This window comes from Triticum dicoccoides, chromosome 2B, assembly GCF_002162155.2.
Source record: "Triticum dicoccoides isolate Atlit2015 ecotype Zavitan chromosome 2B, WEW_v2.0, whole genome shotgun sequence".
Taxonomy (NCBI): Eukaryota; Viridiplantae; Streptophyta; class Magnoliopsida; order Poales; family Poaceae; genus Triticum; species Triticum dicoccoides.
In genome coordinates, this window is record NC_041383.1 from 115,920,740 (window position 1) to 115,945,214 (window position 24,475).

At 44.0% G+C, this 24,475-nt stretch overlaps 3 protein-coding genes across 7 annotated transcripts; 1 reads left to right on the top strand and 2 right to left on the bottom strand.

Moving 5' to 3' along the window:
* Positions 1-51: 51 nt before the first annotated feature.
* Positions 52-6,314, bottom strand: LOC119362473 (F-box protein At5g07610-like). 3 transcript variants are annotated; one of them, XM_037627702.1, is made up of 5 exons: positions 6,131-6,314; positions 2,777-2,842; positions 1,594-2,684; positions 1,379-1,499; positions 52-435 (listed from the first exon to the last, which is right to left on the bottom strand). In XM_037627702.1, coding segments are annotated over exons 3-5 (1,212 nt in total). In that variant the 5' UTR covers position 2,684; positions 2,777-2,842; positions 6,131-6,314; the 3' UTR covers positions 52-434. The 3 variants fall into 3 exon arrangements, with proteins under 3 accessions (XP_037483599.1, XP_037483598.1, XP_037483600.1); XM_037627701.1 differs by lacking the exon at positions 52-435 and having other exon boundaries at positions 1,245-1,499; XM_037627703.1 differs by lacking the exon at positions 52-435 and having other exon boundaries at positions 1,245-2,684; positions 6,131-6,312.
* LOC119362472 (uncharacterized protein At4g17910-like) lies at positions 6,315-15,900 on the top strand. 3 transcript variants are annotated; one of them, XM_037627697.1, is made up of 17 exons: positions 6,315-6,681; positions 7,235-7,476; positions 7,575-7,638; positions 7,734-7,767; positions 8,173-8,303; positions 8,503-8,576; positions 8,703-8,778; positions 8,887-8,976; positions 10,754-10,827; positions 11,680-11,767; positions 12,096-12,222; positions 12,320-12,424; positions 13,767-13,890; positions 13,981-14,032; positions 14,507-14,551; positions 15,284-15,382; positions 15,526-15,900. In XM_037627697.1, exons 2-17 carry the CDS (start codon positions 7,424-7,426, stop codon positions 15,676-15,678), a joined length of 1,389 nt encoding a protein of 462 aa, XP_037483594.1. In that variant the 5' UTR covers positions 6,315-6,681; positions 7,235-7,423; the 3' UTR covers positions 15,679-15,900. The 3 variants fall into 3 exon arrangements, with proteins under 3 accessions (XP_037483594.1, XP_037483595.1, XP_037483596.1); XM_037627698.1 differs by having other exon boundaries at positions 7,271-7,476; XM_037627699.1 differs by lacking the exons at positions 6,315-6,681; positions 7,235-7,476; positions 7,575-7,638; positions 7,734-7,767 and adding an exon at positions 7,882-7,958.
* Positions 15,901-18,381: 2,481 nt separating this feature from the next.
* On the bottom strand, positions 18,382-22,674 carry LOC119362474 (immune-associated nucleotide-binding protein 9-like). Its single transcript, XM_037627704.1, has 6 exons — positions 22,479-22,674; positions 20,969-21,222; positions 19,755-20,023; positions 19,486-19,650; positions 19,284-19,406; positions 18,382-18,844 (listed from the first exon to the last, which is right to left on the bottom strand). The coding sequence occupies exons 2-6, from the start codon at positions 21,189-21,191 to the stop codon at positions 18,632-18,634; spliced, it is 993 nt and encodes a 330-aa protein (XP_037483601.1). The 5' UTR covers positions 21,192-21,222; positions 22,479-22,674; the 3' UTR covers positions 18,382-18,631.
* Positions 22,675-24,475: the final 1,801 nt, after the last annotated feature.

The window sequence follows — 24,475 nt, forward strand, 5'->3', positions numbered from 1 at the left end:
TTCAGATTCTGCTCCCGAAGCCTGTGATTTGCCACAAGCGCAGTAAGATAATTGCCGGTCAGCACACACACGCTTTACTTTTAAGTTGTACAGAAAAGAAGATTACATAGTCTCGTATAGCGCGCAAGTGCTCTCTTGATCCCGAGCTCACATGCCCCCGCTTTTTTTTCCAGTAACACCGCTTCCGATTATTGCAGCAGCGGTCAGTAATAACACGGTCGCAGAAACGACGGTTACAAGCAGCAGCATGCATTGTCCGTGCCAAGTGCTCGAGCTCGTCAGCTGTTCCATGATACTTCCTCCGTCTCAAAATGTAAGACGTTGGGAGTACATTGCGTACAAATGGACTCTATACCTGCGCGCATCGTCCTCATGTCCTTCGGCAACACAACATCATGGGTCGCAACACAATAGGTGTGCGTGTGCAGCACCTTTCTGAAAAGAAAAGAAAAACAGTTTCACAGTGGGAAAGGCCATACAGCATTTCGAAAGAACTTCCTTTTCGGACCCGCGTGGAGTTTAAATGGATGCATATATTGGTATTCGTATACAACACTAAAACAACAGCTATGGCATCGTTTCTCAGTGTTAATAGCTGCGTACCTTTCTCGTCAGATGTTTGTCTTGTTTAAACTTGTTTCAGCTATGCATCCAAAAAATGTTGCTATGCATGGGTTAACATGCATTAGCACGCCAAACATGCAGGCGTACATGTCAAACATAAAAACCTCAGTATCTACTAATCCCACAAAATTTCTACAGAGTTCATGCAATTTTTAAAAATGGGGGCACACGCTCCTGGCCTTACAAGGACACCATTAAGGTCAGGCAAAAACTCGCAAAGGTTCTGCCAAGATCGGTATAAGTAGCGGTCAATGTATATGGAAAATATGGACATGGCAATTGCGTCCAGGATTCACGTATAAGAAGCACATTTCATAAAGGCATCACACTGTCTCCCACTCTTGCCTCCGTGGGTTGCGGATAAATTGTAGAGAGATCTATTTTTTAGAAATGGAATAGAGAGATCTATTAATGCATATACTTTAACTCGATGGATACTGTGCCTTATCTTTATTAGCATGAGAAAGCAACGATTCATTCTTGTATATTTTTCCATTATTCCTTAAGGATTACATCTAACTCAAGGTTTTTCAATGGATAAGATAAGCTGGAGAAGGAGAAATGAGCAGGCAAGAAACCAATGACTAGCACATAATCAGGTCAGTCCAAAACAAGCAAACTTGGTAAACAATCTCAATCAAGTTTATATTACAGAGTCTTAATGACTGAAAGCATTCCATAGATATATCAGGACTAAATAATAGCAAAAGCAAAAACTGCAGAGGGAACAAGAAAAGTTATTAGAGAGCTATACCAAAGCTGTAATCCTATGGTTTGGTTCTGATAACCGGAGGTCCAACACTTGTAAAAGACTCCATATAATTGTCGGTAACAACTGTCAGCCTCCACCCTGGAGTCATGCTTCCACTCTTGGTCTGCCAATGCGTGAGAAAAATGGAACATAGGGAAGGTATGGAGGAAATGTGTCATACAAGTGATATTTTAGACTGCAGATAACACAAACTTTACCACGGTGCATGTCATATGACAGTAGCACATCCTTGCACCTCCAAACAAAGAATATCAAATTGCATTCAGGATGGATTGCGATCAAAGCATAGTCCCTTTGGAACATGAGATCAGCATAGTCCCGTTGTAACATGTGATCCTTCTCCCCAGAAAGCTCCCCAAAAAGTTGTGAAGTGCTGATGTTGTACTTAAAGATCCATTCATTACTGTTATAGTCCTCGAGAATCCAGACTGATAATTTGGAGCTATCATTGTCTCTCATATTTATAAAATACAATCGCCCTTGAGATTGACCAATAAAAGCAAGAGGGCCTAAATTTATGTTTTCAACACACATAGTTTCCAGCAAAGAAATGGTCCTCCACGTCTTACCCTCCGTGTCAACTGCTAGTATCTTAAACTCACATGTGAGCAAGTGCATCATTCCATTGAAAAAGACACCTCTCATCTCAACTATCTGAATCTCATTGTTGCCCCAACCATTTTCCTTGTAACTCCAGGCTCCTGTCTCTGATGAGTAGATATTAACACCTGAGATATATCCATAGTCCTCATCACCCTCTAGGATCTGGAACACATGGAAGTGGGGTGACACGGCTCCATCGAAACCCAAACGGTACGCCAATGCATCGCTTTTATGGCCAGCATCAGGCAGGACTACCCATTCCTCAGTGGCAGGATTACATACCACATAATCAGCTTCGTGTATTGGGGAGTCTTTCCAGCAGAAGCAGAAAATAAGGCCATTGCAGCAGTCCTTTGGCAAAATCTGCCTGTATCCCGTCAAGAAGGGCAACGAGGAATCAGGGAATAGCTGCTCTTGGTCCCTCGAAATACCATTAAAAGTGGGAAATCCTATCAAACCATCCTCATTGTTGTATATGTGCTTGGGGTAGAAGAAGCCGGAGATGGTCTGGGGCAGCCTTTTGCGGTGTTGGGAGATGAGGAGGTACCAGAGCCGGGAGACACACTTGAATCGGCACACTGACTTGACGGGCAGCAGGGACAGAATCTCGATGATAAGGTCATCTGTCAGGTCAGCAGCGGAGGTTGTCCCGTTCTTGGAGCAGTTCATCTGTGTGCAAGCCATTCTGACAAGTAGAGACGGAACACTAAAATAGTCAGATCAAATATCAGTGCATGACAGAATGAAAGGAAGAGCAGGGAGGCAGAATAGGCATACCAGTCTACTGAAGCAGGGAGCGGCAACGATGGAAGTGGCTATCAACAGCGGTTCTGCAGCTGACGGCTGGGAACAATAGTTACAGTGGCTCAGATAGTTGAATAAAATGCCAAACAACAACGAATAAATCAAAATAGTACAAGCTATTGATAGTGGCGTGTAACAAGTTCGCTAATACTATTTGAAACTTATTGGTTGCTGTTACGGCCGTAGAGGCCCACCGGGCAATCTTAGCCCACAAGTTATCTTAGGTTAATTCTTATGCAAGTTATCTTAGGTTAATTCTTATGCAAGTTATCTTAGGTTAATTCTTATGCAAGTTATCTAGGTTATAAATATAGGCTGTAAGACTCTTTTGGAATTAAGCAATAAGAAGATTATCTCTATTGCCCGGCTCCCAGAGGAGCCGGAACCCTAGCCGCCCCCTGCCTCTTGCGCTGCCGCCGCCATCTTCCTCTCCCGCGACGGCGCCCAGCCACCGGCGCGGCCGCTCATCGCCACGCCCAGCCCCCTCCTTCCCCTACTGCCTACGGCCAAGACCGGGTAGAACCCTAACTCCTAACACCTTGGTATCAGCTACCTGGGTTTCGACCATGTCATCGCCACCACCGCCGCCGCTGCCCACCAGCACCCCCACCGCCGCTGCCACCAACTCCACCACCGCCGCCGCCTTATCACCAAGCGCCACGGCCTCGCTCACCCTCCCGTCGGCGCCGATCGCCCCCGCCCCCGGCACAACGCCGAGCCAAGGCCAGCCACTGCCACCCGTACAAAATTCGCCGCCATGGCCGGCGTGCTATATGACCTGGTGATCGCCGTCCAGGGCATCCGTCTCTATTTGGCTAGCCCGTACGGGCCGCCACCGCCGGCCGTACCCTCGGGACAGCTGGTACTGCCGTGGTACTCGGTCCCCGCGGCCATCGCCGAGGGCTACCCGGCGCTACCATCGCCGGCCGCTTCCACGCCGCCCTGGCCCCAGTGGCCGACGCCAGCGCTCGTGGCGCCAACCGCGCCGCCAGTAGCAGCCCAGGGCCCGCAGTGGCCGGCCTGGCCCGCGCCACCCCCCGCCTGGCCGTCCCTCCCAGCGGCCACAGTGCAGGTTCCGCCGCCGCCACCGCCCAGCCCTAGCCTGGGCCGGTCCGCGCCGGGCGGTCTTCCGATCCAGGACGTCCGGTTCCCATCGTCACCATCTCCGCTTCCGGGCTGGCTCCACGAGACATCGCCTCCGCCGGTTTACACGGAGGCTCGGGAGCCGTCGGGTCCCCAGTTGCAACCCGGGGCATCGGGCGCCACGGGGGCCTACGCCGGCCTTCCCACCATGGACCGAGCACCGTCGTCAGCTCTCAGCACCGCCGAGGCAGTGGGCCATGGCGCGCCCAACCAGTAGCCTCCCCGGTTCGCCAAGATCGACTTCGCCACTTATGACGGCTCGGACGACCCTCTTAACTGGCTCAACCAGTGTGACCAGTTCTTCCACGGGCAGCAGACACCCGCGTCGGAGCGCACTTGGCTGGCTTCCTACCATCTCCGCGGGGGCGCCCAGACATGGTACTACGCCCTCGAGCAGGACGAGGGCGGCATGCACCCGTGGGAGCGCTTCCGCAAGCTGTGCCTTCTTCGCTTCGGACCGCCATTACGCGGGAGCCGATTGGCCGAGTTGGGCCGCCTGCTTTTCACCTCCACGGTGCAGGATTTCGCCGACCGCTTCCAGGCCCTGGCGTGTCACGCGCCAGGTGTGACGGCCCTGCAGCGGGCTGAGCTCTTTGTCGGCAGCCTTCTGGATCACATTCACGTCGACGTGGAGCTTCGCGAACCCCAGGATCTCCAGTCGGCCATGTACTACGCCCGCGCGTTCGAGCGCCGCGCGGTGGCCATCCAGCAGGAATCACCGTCCCGGACCACTGGGTCGCTACCCGGGCCGGATTCCGCGCAGGGTCGGCCTGCGCAGGCTTCTGCGGCACCCCTCGCCGCGACTGCGGGACGCCCGTTCCGCCGGCTCACCTCAGCCGAGCTACTCGAGCGTCGCCGCCAAGGGTTGTGCTTCAACTGCGACGAGCCCTACACGTCCGGCCATGCCTGCCCGCGAATCTTCTACCTGGAGGTTGCAGACTACATTCCGGAGGACGCCGTCGCCGCCGACCTTGCCGCCCCAGCTGTCGAGAATGTGTTTGACGCTGGTTGATCGCCTCAAGGAGTTCCGCAAGCACTTCCCCACCTTACAGCTCGAGGACAAGCTGTTTGTGCAGGCGGGGAGAAGTGTTACGGCCGTAGAGGCCCACCGGGCAATCTTAGCCCACAAGTTATCTTAGGTTAATTCTTATGCAAGTTATCTTAGGTTAATTCTTATGCAAGTTATCTTAGGTTAATTCTTATAGACTGTAAGACTCTTTTTGGAATTAAGCAATAAGAAAATTATCTCTATTGCCCGGCTCCCAGAGGAGCCGGAACCCTAGCCGCCCCCTGCCTCTTGCGCCGCCGCCACCATCTTCCTCTCCCGTGACGGCGCCCAGCCGCCGGCGCGGCCTCTCATCGCCACGCCCAGCCCCCTCCTTCCCCTACCGCCTACGGCCAAGACCGGGCAGAACCCTAGCTCCTAACAGTTGCAAACAATGCCTGAGTACAAAACGTCAAGACTTAAACACACTTTGTGAAAGCTAAAATGTAAAGTTTGTTGTCACCGGTTCCTTCGTTCTCACCAACGACTGTCTGGAGGATGGAGCGCCAGACACAGTGGACTGCAAGTCGGACGCCTGAGCCTGATGGACGTGCCTGAGTGAAACTACGTCTCTTTGATCAGTTATCCTTTCCAAAATAAAATACCAGCTAGGGTTTCCAATTTTGCTCCCAATGTATGAATGTATCCAAAAATGAGACATTTGTTCAAGGAGGATTCCGGGAATGCAATTACGAATAAATGGTCTATTTCCAAATTAGCGCCATCTCAGTGTGGCAACCAAACACGAATCGTTGAGGCTCAAGCAAATCGCTCCAGCGCAGCAACCAAACTAGCCCAACATGCATTAACATTGTGACATCTTTGTACTACAACCGCTCCATTAAGCACAAGTTCAGAAACGAAGTCCAGCCAACTAATAACTATTAATATGGATCGGAGGGAGCACTGAAATTTCTTTTGGACAGGTGTACGGTGCTAGAATTTTACAGGCTCCTTCTACACCCTTTTCTTGTTTTTGATGAGAATCCTTTTAGAATTGATTCACTTGACTTGCATTTCTGTGACAGTGACTATACATCTGTAACTTCCACACAGATCCTAAGGCTAGAGCAAAGCTATTGGTTACGAAGAAATGAGACCACCCATAGCAGTTAACCTAAATAGTTTTGATGTCGTACCTAGTAAGTCAGACGCCGCTGCTCAGCCTCCGCTTGTCCTGTCCGGCCGGCGAGCTTCCAGTCATCCGCCGCTGCCCGCCACATCCGGGATCGACAGGATCTCAGGCCATGATGCCGCATAGTCGATCCATGGTCCGATTTAGGGATCGGGTCCCAAGATCTGAGAGTGGGCTGGAGGATTTGGGGATTAGGGCTCTTGTTCGTCCTGTGTGTGCGGGGAGGTCTTTTTTTTTTTCGGATCTGCGGGGGAGGTGATATACTGATATACTCCAGTGATGTGCATATATGGGCCAGGCCCAGCGCGAAGGAAGAGCAAAACGCTCCGGCCAGGACAGCCGCTGCGTCCCCGATTCCCCTCGCGACTGCTCTGCGCTCCCGCCGATCTCGCCACCCGGTCCCGTGCCTCGCCGTCGACTCTACCCGCCCCGCCCCGCCCCTGCCCCACCGCGACCAGCCGGCAGCCGCCCAGACCGCACTCGGCAGCCGACGCCCGGCGCGCGGCGTTGTGCAGCTGCACAAGGCACGCAGCCAGCCGCCCAGCCCGATTTGAGGTACGTTTGATAAGATTTCTGCCTCTTCCGCAATTTCTGTTTACTGATTACACTCATTGCTCGTCGTGCTGCCACCTGCCAGTACTTCTCGTTACGTATTAAGGCTTGCTGGGCTCCTCTGTAAATTGTAATGTACTGTGTTACTAGTGATGAGTCCTGTCTAGGAATGTTACTACTTACTACTGAATTGTTTCAGTTTGGATCCATTTTTCTGAATCCATGTGGGCATCTGGAGCTGTAATTTTCAGAAATGTTACTAACTACTGAATTGTTTCAGTTTGGGTCAAACAATTGATACGTTGTTCTCATTTTCTGAATCAGTAAATTTCGTTGTCATATTGAAGAACATAATGTCAACTAGGACCACACGATTACATATATGTATAAAATGTGGAAGAATGAACACATGCACATGGTCTTCTTTGAACTTTTCAAGGCATGTAGGTTTTTTCTTATGCAAAATCAAGATTTATTTGAGATTTTTTTTCTAAGATCATATTGATCAACTTCTATTGTGCTATTGGCATATCATATTTATCGTAATTTTTTTAAGGTGGACCACCCTGTTTCAAAATCTTTGATCCACCAGCCAGCCGCTGCTGCCACCACCGTCAGAGGCAGAGTCTTGGCTTCCAACCGTCCTCCTGCGGCCTTCTAGCCGCTGCCACCACCTGCGGCCACCAACCTCTCTCCTGCACGCAGGGGGTCCCACAGCAACTGAACCACCTCTCGCAGTCCAACAATGGAGGGTCTCCTCGACAGGCCCCTGAACCCGAACAAGCTTCTTAAGGAGCAGTGAGTGCAAAGTTCAAACCCTACCTGCGTTCGCACCACTTTATTCTCGCCCGTACTGCTCTGCTAACTTGTAGGTATTCTCCCCCTTCATGACGCAGATTCGTGAGCAACCTGACGGGGTCGTCCCTTCTGGAGATCGCGGTGCTCTCCACTATCGTGCCGGTGACTGATCAGTCTCTCTCCCTTAGATTCCCAATATTTCTGTATCTATATATGCACGTCAGGGTTGTGGTTTGATTTGCTTTTTTGGTTTGCAGGCAGTGGTGGTTTTAAGGAAATGGAGCAGCAGAGGTCAGTTGGTTAGATATACTGTAATTTTTCATAACCATTTCTATCTTTTCATGTAAATGTATAATGTTTTTGTGCAACAAATGTGCAAGTGAGATACAGCTCATCACTGTGTAGGTATTATGACTGGAAAGTGGAATCTCAGTTGCCAGTATGCTGCAGTTTTGCACATTTAGCGTTTTGATCATAAATGTGTATGTTCTGATATTCAACGATCCAGCTAGCATGTCCAATACTTTAAACTGTGCTGACCAATCTGATGCTAGCTATATCATGGCATCCTTCTCAGTTTTTCCATGTTTTTTACCCTGATGTAGTCATTGTTATCAATAATAGAAACTTCTTTATTTTCATGCATGGAGTAGATCTGACAGAGATTTCTACTTCCTTGTTTTTATCTTATTATAGATAATATTAGGAGGGATTCAGTGAAGAAAAATGATGATGCTCTTGCTGATCATAAAGATGAAGTGTATTACTTTTCAGCGTTGGTTATAGATTGTCTCACTGTTGTATTGCCTATACTTCTGATTTTCACGGCAAGTACCCTCTTCATTGCATTTTAATATGCATACATGATGGAATTGTTAAACGGCATAAATCAGGGAACGTGCAAAGCACAAGCCTATACTGAAGTACTGAACTATTCAGTTGTCATCTACCAATCTTTGGCTGAGCTTTAACATTTTTTAACTCATGATGAAGTGAATCTGTGGTTATTCCTTTGGTTTGTTGCAGATCTTAGCTGAATGGGCTTATATTTGTGCAATTTCTCTTGTAGTTGTGATATCTATCTACATCTTGCTTAAAAGGTATTTGGTATTTAGTTATTACTCCAATTTTTGTTACCTTGTTTTTGCTGCTCTAATTCCCTTCTGATTTCTTTTCGTGACACACTACCCTTGGGGATCTGGAGTTATATGACACTGCACTTTCAGGTCTCAGTCTCATCTCAAGGCTCAACAACATCTGCCTTCTCTTAGGGCAGACATATCTTCTTACCGAGTGTCAGTGGTATGCACAAGTTTATTGATTATATAAGTAACACATTATCGCTCCTTCACCAGTACTAGAGATGGAGCAGTACTACTGCAGTATTAATGGTGATTGTGCTCTTTGTAGGTTTTAGTGACATGCTTGTCCATATTGGCAGTGGATTTCAAAATCTTTCCTAGACGGTATGCAAAGGCTGAAACATATGGTAGTGGCATTGTAAGTTAATTCGTCCAGGCATTTTCTTTAGTTTATCTTTTGTTTTTACATGTTCCGCATCTTACTTTCGTCATGAAGGCCAATTAAATAGCCAAAGGTTGTTTACATGGTGTGTAGCCCCCATGATGGCCTAGTTTTATAATCATCATCATTAAGAATTGCACAAAATCATGAACTAGTTGTGCAAAAAGTGACAGCAGCTGCAAATGTGCATATTATTTGGATTGCAAAGGATCAACGGCTTCATTAGATTGGTTAAATGAAATCCATTTGTCAGTCGTGGACTCCTCTGGTGCATGAAGTAGAGATGTATCTGCACATTAGGGGCTGGAGTGGGTTGTGTTACCGGTAATGCCTCCTGCTGCTTCACAGCCACCGCTCCTCCTTCAGCGCAGAGTATCGCTGCCCATCCTGCTGTGCACATGGAAGTAAACTCATGGCACGTTGAGCTAGTAATCAATACAAAGCTGGCCCTGTGATCCTCACGGTTTTGTTGCAGTGTAAACATTCCTTATTCATCTCCTGGCCCGAACTCTTCATGCCCTAATTGATCTCCTGGCTTCCATGCAAATCGTTGCTCACATATATCTTTGCTTGGCTGGTCTATACTCATAATCTCATACATTGGATCAGCACAATGCAATCTCGTGCTAGGAAACTCCACCGGCTGCGCTCAGCAGTGCCACCGCCGCCACCACTGACTTCATCCCTGGTGCATATTCTTGGAGTCTGTTTTGCAATCAGAACTGTATCTTGCAAATATTGCACACACCAAACTCTTGTTTCGTGTTTGTGCGCACACATAGAACCAGATTGTTTGAGTCAATCTCCACACATGCATGGCCTGGATTCTTCCAGCTGGGCTCAACAACGTCACTACAGAGGACTCTGCCGCCATTTGTATGCCTTCTGCTTCTCCTAGCATCATCTCATCTATCTGCTCTGCTACCGCTGCTTCTAGTTGCACCTTTGATGATGTTATCCCTGTATGCACTGCCGTTCCTCCTCTTGTGCTTGCCTCCTCCGCTGTGCTTGACTGTGTCGGCTTCTTGCGACACCTCTACAACTGCTTCTTGCTCCGGTGTCATTGCCATGGTTGCATATGTTCAGCACTGACTCTATCTGATGTGGCGCTGGATAATATATCAACTCAATACCGATTGACAACAGCTGTCGTAGATTGACTTGCAACTTTGTAACTCCCGAAATCTGGTGCTTTATCATGTCTAACCATACTTGATGAAGGCCACAATCCTTAACTTTGCTGGAAAATTCAAACCTTTTTTACCTGTTGCTGCAAGCCCTGCGGCAGTATGACTACCCTGGTCTAGGTTGCTGACCTGCCGGTCGAATGCGATTTACGATGTCCACATCACTTAATAGTCATCTTTGTGGTTGTCCAATTTTCATGCCTTTCGCCTGTATGATTAGGTCATCAACTACTGTTCATCGTTGCTTATTATTTGTTCTTCTGGAATTGACACAAGTTTCTTGTTTACAAATATGCCTTGCTTCCATTTTTCGTCATCAATCTATTATTTATTACTCCCTCCGTCCCAAAATTCTTGTCTTAGATTTGTCTAAATACGGATGTATCAAGTCACGTTTTAGTATTAGGTACATCCGTATCTAGACAAATCTAAGACAAGAATTTTGAGACGGAGGGAGTGGTTATTAATGTAAGGTTCTCGACCCGTGCTTCCCTTCGTGTAATTTGAATCATGTTTGCCTTTATTTTTGAAAGATCAGAAATCTGATCTCTCTTCCGACATAACAGATGGATCTCGGAGTAGGGTCTTTTGTAGTGGCTAACGCACTGGTGTCTAGACAAGCACGAAACATAACCTCAATGTAAGTGCTTAAATGATCTCATTTGTCTTAAAGAAAATATTTTAGGGCTTAATAAATATATATATTTGGATTCAACATGATGCTAAGGGTTCTCATCTAGTTAAGTCGGAAGTAACTCACATGAATACTGAAACTAAAAGGCAAACTCTGTGAACAAGTATATTCTGTATTCTGCAAAAGTGAATCCTACTTTTTCTATCATAATAATTATTAGTCAATAGTCATAGTGTTAGATACTGTCGTCCTTTGGGCTTTATGTCAAAATGTTCTCACAACATAAGTTGTTTTTTGTAGATACTCTAAAGAACTAATGTTTATTTATGTTGACTGTTTTTACTGGGCATAGGAGCTTGTAGGAACCTAGAAGTTTCAACTTCACCACGTACATTATGGTGTGCTGAGTTTTTTTTTTTTGCCCTTTTTAAATTGAGATACAGAGTATTACAATTCTGCATGCAAATATTAGCTTTGTCAGTTCATTGATAAATGAAGAAAATTATAATCATTAGTAGTATTCAGGATAAAATGAGTGGTTCATCTCTTCTTTCAAATAAGATCTGTCCTGCAACTTTTGCATCTTTTCTATTTGCATGTAGGTGGCATTCCTGTGTTAATCGCTTCTTGTTAGGTTGTTCTCCAAGTAGCTTTCTGACTTAATATATTCCTCATACTGACAAATGATCCCGTGTTTGTCCAGTATCATTGCAAAAATGCAGTTACTTTGGCAGAATCATTCTTTGAATTTTTAATTTTCTTGGGAAGATAACTGTAGTTTCTGACCGATAGATCTGCCAATAGGCACTATTCAATAGCATAAGTATTCTATCTCATAGTGCACCTTCTGTTTTTTAGGAGATGGAAGGCAGCACTGAGGTCCATAAGTCCTCTAGTATTTCTTGGCTTTGCTCGTCTTATCTCTACATCAGGTGTTGATTATCAGGTACTTTTCTTGTGCCAATTACTTATATTACGCATCCGTCAGAATTTATCATATAATGCCATCCGTGCAGACTTGCTAACCTTTTCTTGTGTTTTCCTGTCCCTGTCTATTTTCATATTCTCACTTCCTTCATTTCTAGATACTGAAACCTGTATTAAGCAGAATTAGATATAATAGTTACTATAGCATGTGCAGTCCTGTGTAGTAATGAAAGTGGGGTTGATTGGATTTCAGTTTGCAATGCATAATCTAAGGTTATTTACTCCATTTTTTCTATATTAGAATGCTGTCTTTTCTGAAGAGGTATGTTCTGTTTGTTACCTTGTAGGTGCATGTAGGAGAATATGGTGTCCATTGGAACTTCTTTTTCACCCTTGCAGCAGTTTCTATCCTTACATCCATTATCAGGATTCATCCTAAATATTGCGGGATAGTTGGTATGCTTGTTCTTGCAGGTACTAATGGTTCTAGTTTTACAGTTTGGTTAGAAGGGTTTAGAGGTGCTACAATTCTCCTTTTCAGTAGATAAATTGCTCTTATTTATTTTTACAGGATACCAGGTATGGCTAAATTTTGGGTTGAATGAGTATCTCACATCTGATGAGAGAAGTGCTGATATCATTGGCCAGAATAAGGAAGGCGTGTATAGCATATTTGGTAAAAATATCTATGTGTACATGAATTTTTTGTCATTTTTTTGCATAAGATGCTGAGGAACATAGAGGCGTAGAGCCGTCCAAGCTTGGTTTTTGTTTGTTTGACAAAATAACATTGCTGGTCCAGATTTGTACAGAAAGCTCAGTGAACAAATATGTGTTATACTGGGTTTACCAGCTCATGATTAAAACCAAATGAATCACCACATTGAGCCCACACCTGTCCTTTCTCACTAATCCTGATATTGTGCTTGAAGATGTTGCAAAATGCAGAGTGTAAGCTCACAGCACTTCAGTTTTCTTCTGTCGCCCCACATCGTCAATTGCTTCCAATGCTAACGAAGGATATAGAGAGTAGCATAGCTTTTTGTTTGAAACATAATCATTACCGACAAGCAACAAAGTCCAACAAATACCAGAAAACACTATCAATTTGATTTTGTTTTACTTTGCCAATCATGCTGATCATCTTGACAAAATAAATCCCCAGAAGTCAAAACGGCTTGGAATTTGCTTCATTCCCTCCCAAGATTGTTAGCACACGCGCTTTATAGGTTGATATTTTGCATATGCGTCTCTCTAATGTTTCATAACCTTAGTTCAAAAGGAAAGATCAGGAGCACTCAAGTGGTAAAAGTCTGGGTTAACAGGGCTATGCTCATTGCCATCACTGGTGCTATCTTCTCTCTATCGCCACCGCCTCCTCGTCTCTCTTGTCTAGCTGAAGCTCTCCTCTGTCATGAGTTCTCTTCTGCCAAAGCTCGCTTTTGGCAACAACAGCGCTTGCGTTTCCTTGGTTAGGGATGGCTTCACACCCCCCGTCACTCCTGGTTGCAATAAGAGTTCTGGGCACCGGTAGGTCTGGCTAGGCGGTATGAGGAGGAGAGTGTTAGGTTCAACAGGGTTGCAACGGCAGTGCGTCGTTACGTTTGATGATGTAATGAGGCACAACAGGAGGTGGCAGCGGAAGCCATGGTTAAGGTTGTAGATGCAGAGTACTGGGCCCAAATGTGATGGAAAAGAAGAACCTGGGTCCATGTTAAGCCTAATGAACACCCAGGTGTGCCATGATTGCAACAAAGACGTGCATGCTCGAAACTGAGCACACATATGTCTAAATGTGAGCACTAAAATTTGAACCCTGTTGGGTGGAGTCATGTACCCACAACTCCTTCATCCCAGGAAGAGCTCGCTCTCTTTCCATCATTCTTTTTTGTTTTGCTGAACTTTAATATGGTGATTATCTGTTGTTACTTATCAAGGTCACTTTATATCTGAATATTCAGCATCATAGATTTCCATGCACCACATTATGCGATCTAATGAACTCCCTCTTTCCACAGGATACTGGGGTATGTACCTGATTGGTGTATCTCTGGGTTACTTTTTGTTTCATAACCTTAGTTCAAAAGGAAAGATCAGGAGCACTCAAGTGGTAAAAGTCTGGGTTCTCGCGGCATCATTTTGGTAGGAAGCAATGATAACATGAACACCTATGAATAAGAGTTCTAATGTTTCTTGGTTGTTAACATTTTCTCCGATGGTGCATGTTCATAGGATTTTGGCGATCATTCTTGACAGCTATGTTGAAAGAGTTTCTCGACGAATGGTAGGGTACTAACTACCTACATGCTTGGTTTTGTTTACACTGACACTAAAAGTGCAAACTCATCTTTGAAGAATTTTTGTGATAGCCATGCAATGTAGCAGCAACCTATGGTATATAGAACACAGTACTGTGCTCTTAGTATCTCAATGGACATGTTATGTTTAAACATGATTAAATGTAGGAGTATGACATATATTTTTCATAGTATTTAGGTTTGGCCTAAGTAAATCTGAAGTAAGAACATTTGTTGCATTTGTTGAAATGTAAATCTTCCACTCATGCAATGTGATTCTTCCAACATGAATGGATATGTGGAGAAACTAGCTTCCCAAATCATTATTTTTTTAGTGAAAGGAAATGCTACAGTTACTACAAACTAGTTTTACACTCGAAATTGGGACAAAGTAACTCCAGCAACTTATCTTTCCTCTTTTACTTTCTGGAGCAAAATGATTCAAGCATTTCATTTTGCAGTGTAACTTCGCCTATGTTATGCTTGTGTTTGGCCAGAATTTTCAGGTATTTATTTCCTTTCTCGCTTTTATAAACTTATATAGCATGCGTTCATTGTCAGATTAGGACATCCAGAAGACAAGAATAATATGTAGTACTTTAATTGATAGTACCTTTGTTACCCAATTGTGGGCTCTAAAAGCGTAAGGATAGTGTTTATTGCATAGTTTCATCTTCTCTAATGAGGATAACATTCAAATTTCAACTGAAAATAATGTGCACCAGCTGCAACATAGCTGAAAATAATGTGCACTAGCTGAAAAATGAGGTTTGAAAGTTTAGCTTTACCCTTTGTACTTATAGTTCACCAACTGGTTTTAATATTTTAATGATTGTCTGAATCTGATATTAGAGCCTGGAAACTGGAAAGATGCACACACTTCTCATCTTCGAATGCATGCTACTTAGTTACATTCTCTTTCTGGGATCATGAAGAAGTACCATGTAAATATATTTTAAAGAAGAGTTTTACTAAGCAAATGCATTATGCGGGGCACAACCATCCAGGTTACTAAAAGGGGCAAACACTAAAGGAAAAGCAGCAAATTACCTAACTAGAGGGTGCCACCAAGCCCTTTAGCTCCAGCCGCAACTAAATATACCTGTTGTGGTGTTGCCTGAAGGGTCTAACAACATTTGAGCCTGCTAATACTTACCAATTGTATTGTTACTAGGTACGAAATTGCTAAAAAAATGTTCAGGCTCCACTATTCATGATGGGTACTGTTATAATGACAGGTTATATCTATTCTCACACTAGCGGGGTCCATTTCACATGACAAGAATTTGGTTCTTGAGGAAGCATTCAATCAAAATATGCTTGGGGTATTCATTGTGGTAAGATCATGACTTGTTATTCTTATTGCTGATGCCAAAATGGGAACTTATGACTAATAGGACCGAATCGTCAAATTTTAGCAGATATATGTACCTCTTTAAGCGGCCAGTGTAAAGAAACTGACATTTACATTCTCTTGCAGGCAAATATCCTAACTGGTCTAGTAAATCTCTCAGTTGACACGCTTTCGGCCTCTCCCCTCGCTGCCTTCATGATTTTGGTAGCATACACCTTTACTTTGTGCATGCTTGCTGGTCTTGCTCAGTTTTCTGGTGTTAGGATAAAATTTTGGTGAATATGGATTTTGTCTGGTACTGTACTTTGTATGTATGGAGTATTTAATCTTGATTTTGAGGAAGACACGTTTGTGTATTGAAACCGAGCCCATAGAGCTCATATGTGGTCAATTACCAAAGCACTACCCATTGCAGGTGGTATATGAATCGAGGTGAGTGTTGTTTATTCACACAGTACTCGTGAGATCCAATCTAATAAAGAGAATAATCCTTAACGCTGTGTTTGGATGTCTGTATTGGAGGCCTATATATTGTATTGGTTTCAATTCCAATTCAGACAGGAAACTGTAATAGAGGTCCAAATTGAGCAAACCCATCACTAAACTTGTTACTGTATTATTGTTCACTCGAGGTCCAAATGGCCCTGAGTCAAGATAAACCGCAAATCAGTTGCTGATCAGGACTAGGTGGGGCCCTGTCCAGGGCCTAGATATTGGAATTGGCTTTTTTATGAACGCCCTGAATACCTCTTTGTTCCAAGTTCTTCTAAAAAAATAAAATAAAAAATCTCTTTGTTCCAAGTGGTTCAGAAGCCCTATCTCTCACTCGTTGTAGCGTTGTAATGTGCTGCAGTCATGACTTGTTTCCGTTCTCAGGCCCCGTTTGAAAGTTGAAACGGCGGAATATCAAAGGAATTTTGGAGAATCGAATTCCTACATATTTTTTTTTCTGACTGTGCCGTTTGAAACAAAGGAATGGCTCACCAAGGTTCCTATGGAACATGGCAATGCAAAGGAATTTTGGAGGGAAAGACCTCATGTTTTCTCTCATGTATCTAGGATTACTGCGTTTTTCTTATGTGGTGTCCAAATAGCAAGTCTGGTGTATTCTTGTGTTTTGGATTGCTGTAAGAATTTAGGTTACATGATATCTCATTTCTTGCAGTTTTTCTATTCCGGCGTTTTGATTCCTATGTTCCAAATGGTGCGTTTATGTGGTGTTAGCCCGAGTAAGAATCGCAGTGGGAGAGGCGATAAAGTGAGGGGTCAGCGCTCAATGACAGTGAAGTCAGCGAGAGAAGGAAAACTCTAACAAAAGGGAAAGTTGCTACAGTTTTTGGAGTAACTTTTTAAAATTCAAGTATCCCGTTTATTCAAGAAACAGTAGTATATACTCCCTCTGTTTACATGCCGATGGTGCTAAGATGTGGAGCCAGAGTCGACGAGTCGAGGGCACTTCAGTTGATGACGCTGATGATGGCGATGACATTGATGAGCAAGATTGATGGTTGGAGCTTGCACTTTGTGTTGAGTTTGGCTTGTTCGGGTCTGTGCTGAGTCTGGCTTGTTGTGGCCAAGGTTGTAAGGTTTTTGCCTTGTTTTTTGCTGATTTTTTTTTTGCGGAATAATTCTTGTATTACTCAATCAAAACACGGTTACAGTCACGCTTAACAGCGTCCAAAACGGCATCTGGTCCTGACCCAAGCCATACAGCGATTCGGCCTTGAGTCCTCCCAAAGTTGGCCAAAACATGACTAGAATTATTACAACTACGATAGATATGAGTAATACAAGAACTACGTTCGGACATACTATCTTTAATCTCTCTAATAAGAAAGGCATATTTTGATCTATTTGTATCTCCACTTTTCACCATGTTCACTGCTTTCAAATTGCCGCTTTCAATATAAATTGGTAGACTGCTCCACTGTAGAGCGAGCATGAGTCCCCCGGATTGCTAAGATCTCAGCCTCTAAAATATCATCACAAGAAAAAAGGTGTCTACAAGAGCTGAAGATGATGGCGCCGGTGTGGTCACGGAGCCGCATACCAGTTCCTCCAACTCCATTCAAAACAGATCCATCTGTATTTAGCTTTACATGCCCAGTGGCCGGGGGTATCCAAGAAACAAGATTAGTGGAAGCATTATTGCATGCGTGAGCTGTAAGAGGGAAACAGTATTGAAGTGGGGCTTTCCCTTTCACATGAACATCACCAGAACGTGTTGCAATGGATTGTAGCGATGATAGGTAGCTTGATAAAAATCTGACAGAGACATCCAAAGGAGGGGCGGGTTTAAAATGCACGAGCTCGTTTCTAACATACCAAATTCGCCAGAAGAGCATCACCAGTTGAACTCGTGTAGACTCATCAACCTCGCAGATATACTGAATAAACCAATCAGGCCCAATTGACTTGATCGAAGATACATCCGGCAAGAACCATTCAGCAGCCATGGCCCTCCATAGAGCTCTTGCGTTCGTGCATGAACAGAATGTATGGAACGTGTCTTCTTCATTAGTTGGGCAACTCTGTTGTGCTCACTTAACCTCCGTAGGATGAAGTAAGAGATGGGAGCAGGCAAGCCGAAACTCGAAAAATCCCCTCCGCCGTCTCCGCCTCACTCGAAGCGGGCCGAGGTAAGCAGACTTCGCTCCCCATGCAGTTGAAAAGAATCTGGCACCAGTACGAGGGTTTCAAGGGAGAGTTTTTTTTGAACTGGAATCATATTTATTCCATTAACCAAAGAGCACAGCAGCATCGCTGGCTACCAAGTTTTGCACAAAAACAGGGGCACCATTTGGCCATAAAGCTGGGAATGATAGCCCTGAGCGTCTGCAACTTTATAAGTAATACGGAAAAAATTAAAATTTAGCCAAGTAAACTATTTAATCTCCTTGAAGATAACACAATTTATCGGAAGCGCTTAACCTAATTAAAAACGATCAGATAAACTAAACATCCAAGCATAAACCCATTGGCTAGAAAAACCTTGTCACGGAGCATTCTAGATAGAGATGCAGCGCCCAGAAACAAAACCAAAAACTACTAATATATGAGACGACAAGTATAACTGTCACTAACATATAGTTATCCGACTCCCCAGGCATTCAACTTCTACCAATATACTACGAGACGATGCAACCAAGTACAGTATATCTGTTGCTACTAGACAGACTTAACTTCACCCCCGAACCTCCTATTAACAAGACTCTTCCCAAGAGACAACTGTTTACAAAATGGCGCACTTGTTCGTCGCCGCCAGCCTCCGGAACTCCTCGTTTTCCTCCTGAGCCTTCTCTAGCCTCTCCTTGAGCTTGCGGATCTCCTCGTCGGATTTCAGCCTCGCCTCCGCCGCCACCCTCTCTGCTTCCAGCCTTGCATTCTGTTCTTCCATGAGTTGAACTTGCAGCTTCTCCACCGTGATATTCAGCTTTTCCTCCACCTACGGTTATGTCACACAGTCAATGCAGTTGGAAACACATGCATGTAAATAGGCAGCTATTTAGATAACTTTGGGAAAGTTGAAACAATCTCCAAAATGTCCAAACAACAAAAACACATGATTGTTTCGTAAAATATCAACTTATGTAGAAAGGGAAGTATGGCTGTGTGCATCACGATGATGCAGAGGATGGGCTTTTCAATACCCTTCTCTAACAATATATAACTCGTAAAAAGGGAAGTCGCATAAATATAGTAATATAAATATAACTTCATTAGAAGTACTGTCGACTAATATAGCATCATTAGAAATTACATGTAATGGAACATATGCAGCTATGCCTTATAAAGAAGGGGATAAGTTTCTGGAACAAGATTTTAACTAAAAGTAACATAACTAAATGTGAGATTATTTTTAGAGATAAAATAGTATCTGTTACCATGGCAGTAATGTTTGCAAGCTGTTCATCCCGAGTTCTGTGGATCTCCTTCTTCAATTCAGATATTTGGTCCTCTGAATATCCCTGAGCATCATGAACCTCCTTCTCTCTATCATGCACCTCCTACAAGATGAGATCAGCATTAGAATTACAAAATAAAAAATAGAGATGAGAATCACAAACTATATTTCAACAACATTACCTTAAGGCGAGTGAGCATTTGATCTGTAAATGGGTTTCCTCCATTATTTGCACTAACAGAATCAACCACATCAAGCAACGTTTCGAGCTGCTTAGTCCGAATCCTAGGGTCCTTGGTCTTGTTATCAAAAAGAACCACTCTATTTTTGCATAGCTGAACAACTTTCTGTAGACAGAACATACAAATGTAACTATTTGCACCCAAGCTCATATGATTCAAGAGCCATGCACATCTCAAGTTTGGCAACAGAAGGTAAAAAAGTATTATACCTGCAGATACTCTGGGGCATTGCTTAACATGTTCTTCAACAAATTTTCACCAACTAAATCTCCGTAAGTGAAAACTAAGACCAGGTGATCAACGATTTTCTCTCCAAAAAACACTTTAATAGTCTCAATTGTACTAGAATCTTCTCGAGAAAATCGAGATGTAGCAGAAAAAACCATCAACACAGCATGTATCCCATCTTTAGCCATGTTCATGCACTTAACAATTTCTTTGCCAGCATCCTCAGGGGTCACGGTCATGTCGAATAATCCTATCCAAGTCAATGAAATGGATGATTAGCAAAATATAATAAACATGACGACCTAAGAAAAAAAAATAACAGGATCAGTTTTGCAGCCAGGACGATAAATTTACCGGTTCCCTAGTTTCCACACTGGTGATATACAAAAATACATGAAAATTTTCCCTAAAAATAAATTAGCATTTCTTTATCTTTATTTAGGAAAAATATTGTTTTCTTTATGAAGCTGCTTTCACCTCCATGCATGAAAGAAATGAAGGAAGATGGATGAATATGTAAGACATGTGATGTTACAGCTGCAAAATATAAACATGCATGTTCAATTCAAATATCTTGCTCTCCTACGTTTCAGTGATGTTCCCAATTCAACATCCAGCGCTCCAATTGCGATGACTTAAAAGCCAAAACAAGTAGCGGTAACTTTTTAATTCATAAAATGATTAATCTGATTAAACATGTAAACCTTCCAGTTTAAGGTCAACTAGCTGAATTCCTGTGCATTGCTATGGAACTAAGAAGATAATCTAATCATGTGGCCAGTCAGTCTCTTAAAAATCCATGGCCACAAAAATTGACATGGGATTAGAATAAACAACACAACCTATAAATAGCAAATCATGGATCATTACTCAGGAAATTGTGGATGGGAGGACGTGGGATGGCAAAGAGACCATCACCGTACACTAAGGTGCTACAGTATTTTTAGTTTGTTAAGAATGAGCGCAGCAGATGGCATCTCTATTAGATGTTATCCAATGAAGGATGAGTGGATGGAAGTCCAAACATTCAAAGATACCACATCAAACAACTAGCGTAACCAGAAAAGAAAGTGAGATCGTCTCATACAAAAGATGCAACATAGAACATACTAACCAGATATCCTAGATTCAAAAAAGCCTCACTGGAGAAACAAAATAAAATAAGCAAATTCAAAAGATCCAAAACACTCTTTACCTGGTGTATCAATAACATTGATGGTGCGGCCATCCGTCAACATGGTGCTTCCCATCTGACAAGTATTTGTCACACTAGCATGAGAGTATTCTGATACAAATGCTTCCCGCCCAAGGATACTATTGCCAGTTGCACTCTTGCCATAGCCAAGTTTTCCAACAAGGACAAGAGTGATGTCAGCACTGGGCAACACCCAGTCGTCATCATAGTTGCTTCCACCCATTGCAGAAGTTGGTAACGAACACTCACAAAATCTGTTCAAAACATCAGGAATCAGCAATTATGTATCATATCAATTATCTTCCTAAATTGCTATATGCGACCTTTTAAACAAAATTAGCATTTGAACAAATTACCCTGCCCCAAAACACAGACAAACCAACATAAAATTCATTCCAACACTGTCTAACTTCTGTAAATACTAAAATGCATGAACATAAATTTGGATGGTAAACTCTGAACAGAAAAACAAAACCTCGGACCGAATTGTCACAATTGGGGCTCTCTGGAATAGACACAATTGGGTCCCAATTATTAGAACTTGCGGTCCAGAGAAATATTTCAATGTATACCGTATCAGAAACGGCTTCTTTGGTAGTATGAGTGTTTCTTAGCGCTCCAGAGAAATAATTCTATGTATACCGTATCCAATTCAGATTCGTTGGTAGTATCCGTGTTTCTTAGGGCTCCAGAGAAATATTTCTATGTATACCGTATCCGATTCGGATTCGTTGGTAGTATCCGTGTCTCTTAGGGCTCCAGTGTATACCGTATCCGATTCGGATTCGTTGGTAGTATCCATGTTTCTTACGGCTCCAGAGAAATATGTCTACGTGCATCGGTGTAATATAGTAAGGTCCAAATTTGTTTAGCTGAATCTTTATTACTACCCAGCTAGCACATATCGCCAATTTGATCCACACACAAAGAGCTGACAGGAATATCACAACCTGATTATTCCTTTTCAGGTACCAAGCGAGCTACTAGAGTTGGCTACTGTACCTACCACATGTGCACACTGCTATTCTGGGCAGGCACCAAAGTAACTACAAGATCAGGTCTAAAAACAGGACTTCCTTCCTTGGCACGCACCAAACTGGGTAACACCACGGCCATGTCATTAATCATTGCCGGTCCCCTATTTTCCTCTCGGTGCCAACACTAACCAGATTTTTACTGGGCAAATAAAAATCACACAGGAAACGAATCTAACAAATTTTGCACCGTAGGCCGATGCTAAACGCTGCGTCACCAGCTGATTAAATCCTCGTGGGAACCAAACGGATGTAGCTTGCTCCAACCCATCTACTATTTCAATTAGGCTCATCGATTCTTGATGAGCAAAAAACTAGGATCCGTGCTGAAATTAGCACTACGACTAGCACAGCCAGCACGAAAGTAGCACCATCATGGTACGTGACGGCATCCGGACGAAATCGGCGGCCAACAAGGGAAAACTCGATCGACCCCCAAAACGAAAGACGACTGTGCTGGGACCTGGGAGCGATACCTGACGGCAGGGAAACTTCTGTCGGCGCCGACACAGCAGTCACGAGCACGGAGGACCCGCAGCAGACGGCCGCAGAAGCAGCCGGAAGTAGGGATCTGCGACGGCGGTGAAGCCCTAGGCGGCTGCGGCGGCGATTCGGTCGCTTGGCGTGTGCGCGAGGAGGAGATAGGAGGAGGCTGCGGGGCTTCTTTTTATTTTGGAGTTTCCAAATCTCCTTTTTTTTCTTAGAGATGAAGAAAGAAGAAACCAAGCCGCACACGCGAGGCTGCAGAGTATTTTGGAGTTTCCGAACCGCACGCGTGAGGGCCACGGCCCATCTCTCTGACTACCAATATTTTCTAGTAGCTCTCTTGTTTTTCTTTTTCTGAATGAACTTATAACTGCTCGATGATAAGCACGCTTCGGTTCTGATTTTATTCCATGTTTTAAGGAAACTGATTTACAATACCAACTGACCATTCACTCCTATACCTTATGAAGCAAAACGTGTTTTATTCGGGAATAAAGGAGTTTTTCCCCATAGTTTGAGGGTTAGACCATTTCAGCGCTACGGGTCGGCAAAGATCCGCCGCCTTGCGAACCACTGGATTCAACGCGGGATAGCCTTCAGATCCAGCTCCTATCTTTGCAACAATGATGATGTTGCGCTTTGGATGTTCACAACAGAGTTCGAGTTCCCGAACTTTTGCAACAGAGGTTTTGTTGTAGATTTATTTTTGTAACAGAGCTAATGTTGCAGATTTTTTTGGGGGCAGTGCTACACGTCCGTGGATCTGCATCATCAAGTGGCCGAGCGGCGCTCTCCACCTTTGCAACAAAGTTTAAGTTGCAGAAACTTTTGCGACAGAGATCATGTTACGAAAACTTTATACCAAGAGTTATGTTTCAGAAAACCTTTGCAACAGAAGTTGTATTTCAGAAACTTTTATAACAGTGTCCAGGTTACAGAAAAATCACCGCGCTCGCATTGCTGCATTGTCATGTTTTCGCTGTAACATTCCCCATGTTTCGGAAACATGGGCGACATTGCGATACGAGACTTCATCGATAGGCTCTTTTGCAACAGCAGAGCTCGTAGCATCGGTGGTGGGTGGCGGCCACCGTCGTTGCAGCACCGCCGTTTTTTTACCACCGCCATCCAACCCCCTGAGCTCCCATCTCGAGCCCCGTGCAGTAGGCGACGAGCAGTGCTGGCCCTGCAACAACAGGCTTTGGTTTGTAGCAACGGGAGTAGTGGATGGTAGCAGGAGCTGGCAGCTGTGGCTTGCTTAGCAAAGTGGTTTCAATCTTGAGGCAACATGTGGTTTCTGGCTGGAGAAGCAGTCATATTGCCATGGCTGGGAGCTTGAGATGGATAGCACGTACTAGGAGAAAGGATGAGCAGTCGGCGCTTGCGAGGATAAGGGTGCACTGTTACTTGCTGATGTTTCCGGAGAGAGAGGGCATGGGACCAAGAGAGAGCGCCAGACAGCCATGAGATTGAATCCAATCCAACGGCAATGCATCCGGCGAATGTCCACCACGGATCAGCCGACTGAGGGGAAGAGTTTCTCATTTTATAAAGATATTTTACAAACAAGTCATGGGGTACCGCGGGCTGTATGAGCAAGCCAATGTGAACATCTATATATTCTATAAAGATATTTTGACCGAAACAAACTCTTGTTCACCCACAAACATCTTTGATTTCATTGACTAGTCAATGTGTACGTGCATTGCACATTTATTTGAAAGTATATTAAGTGCATGCCGATATTAAGTAGGATATTATTTGCATGTTATTATGTAATTAGTATTATATTTGGCATGAAATTAACTGCACGCTAAACGTGTTGAGCGCTTGACATTGAAGCAGTGTAGGTCGTTGGATTGACATGATTTGATGGCCGAGATTAATTGGATATGCCCCTTTGAGTCTTTTTATATTGGTATAGATGAGGTGATCATGCGGTGATCTGATGAGAGAAGCATCACATAGAGCATCTAGAGCTCCAACA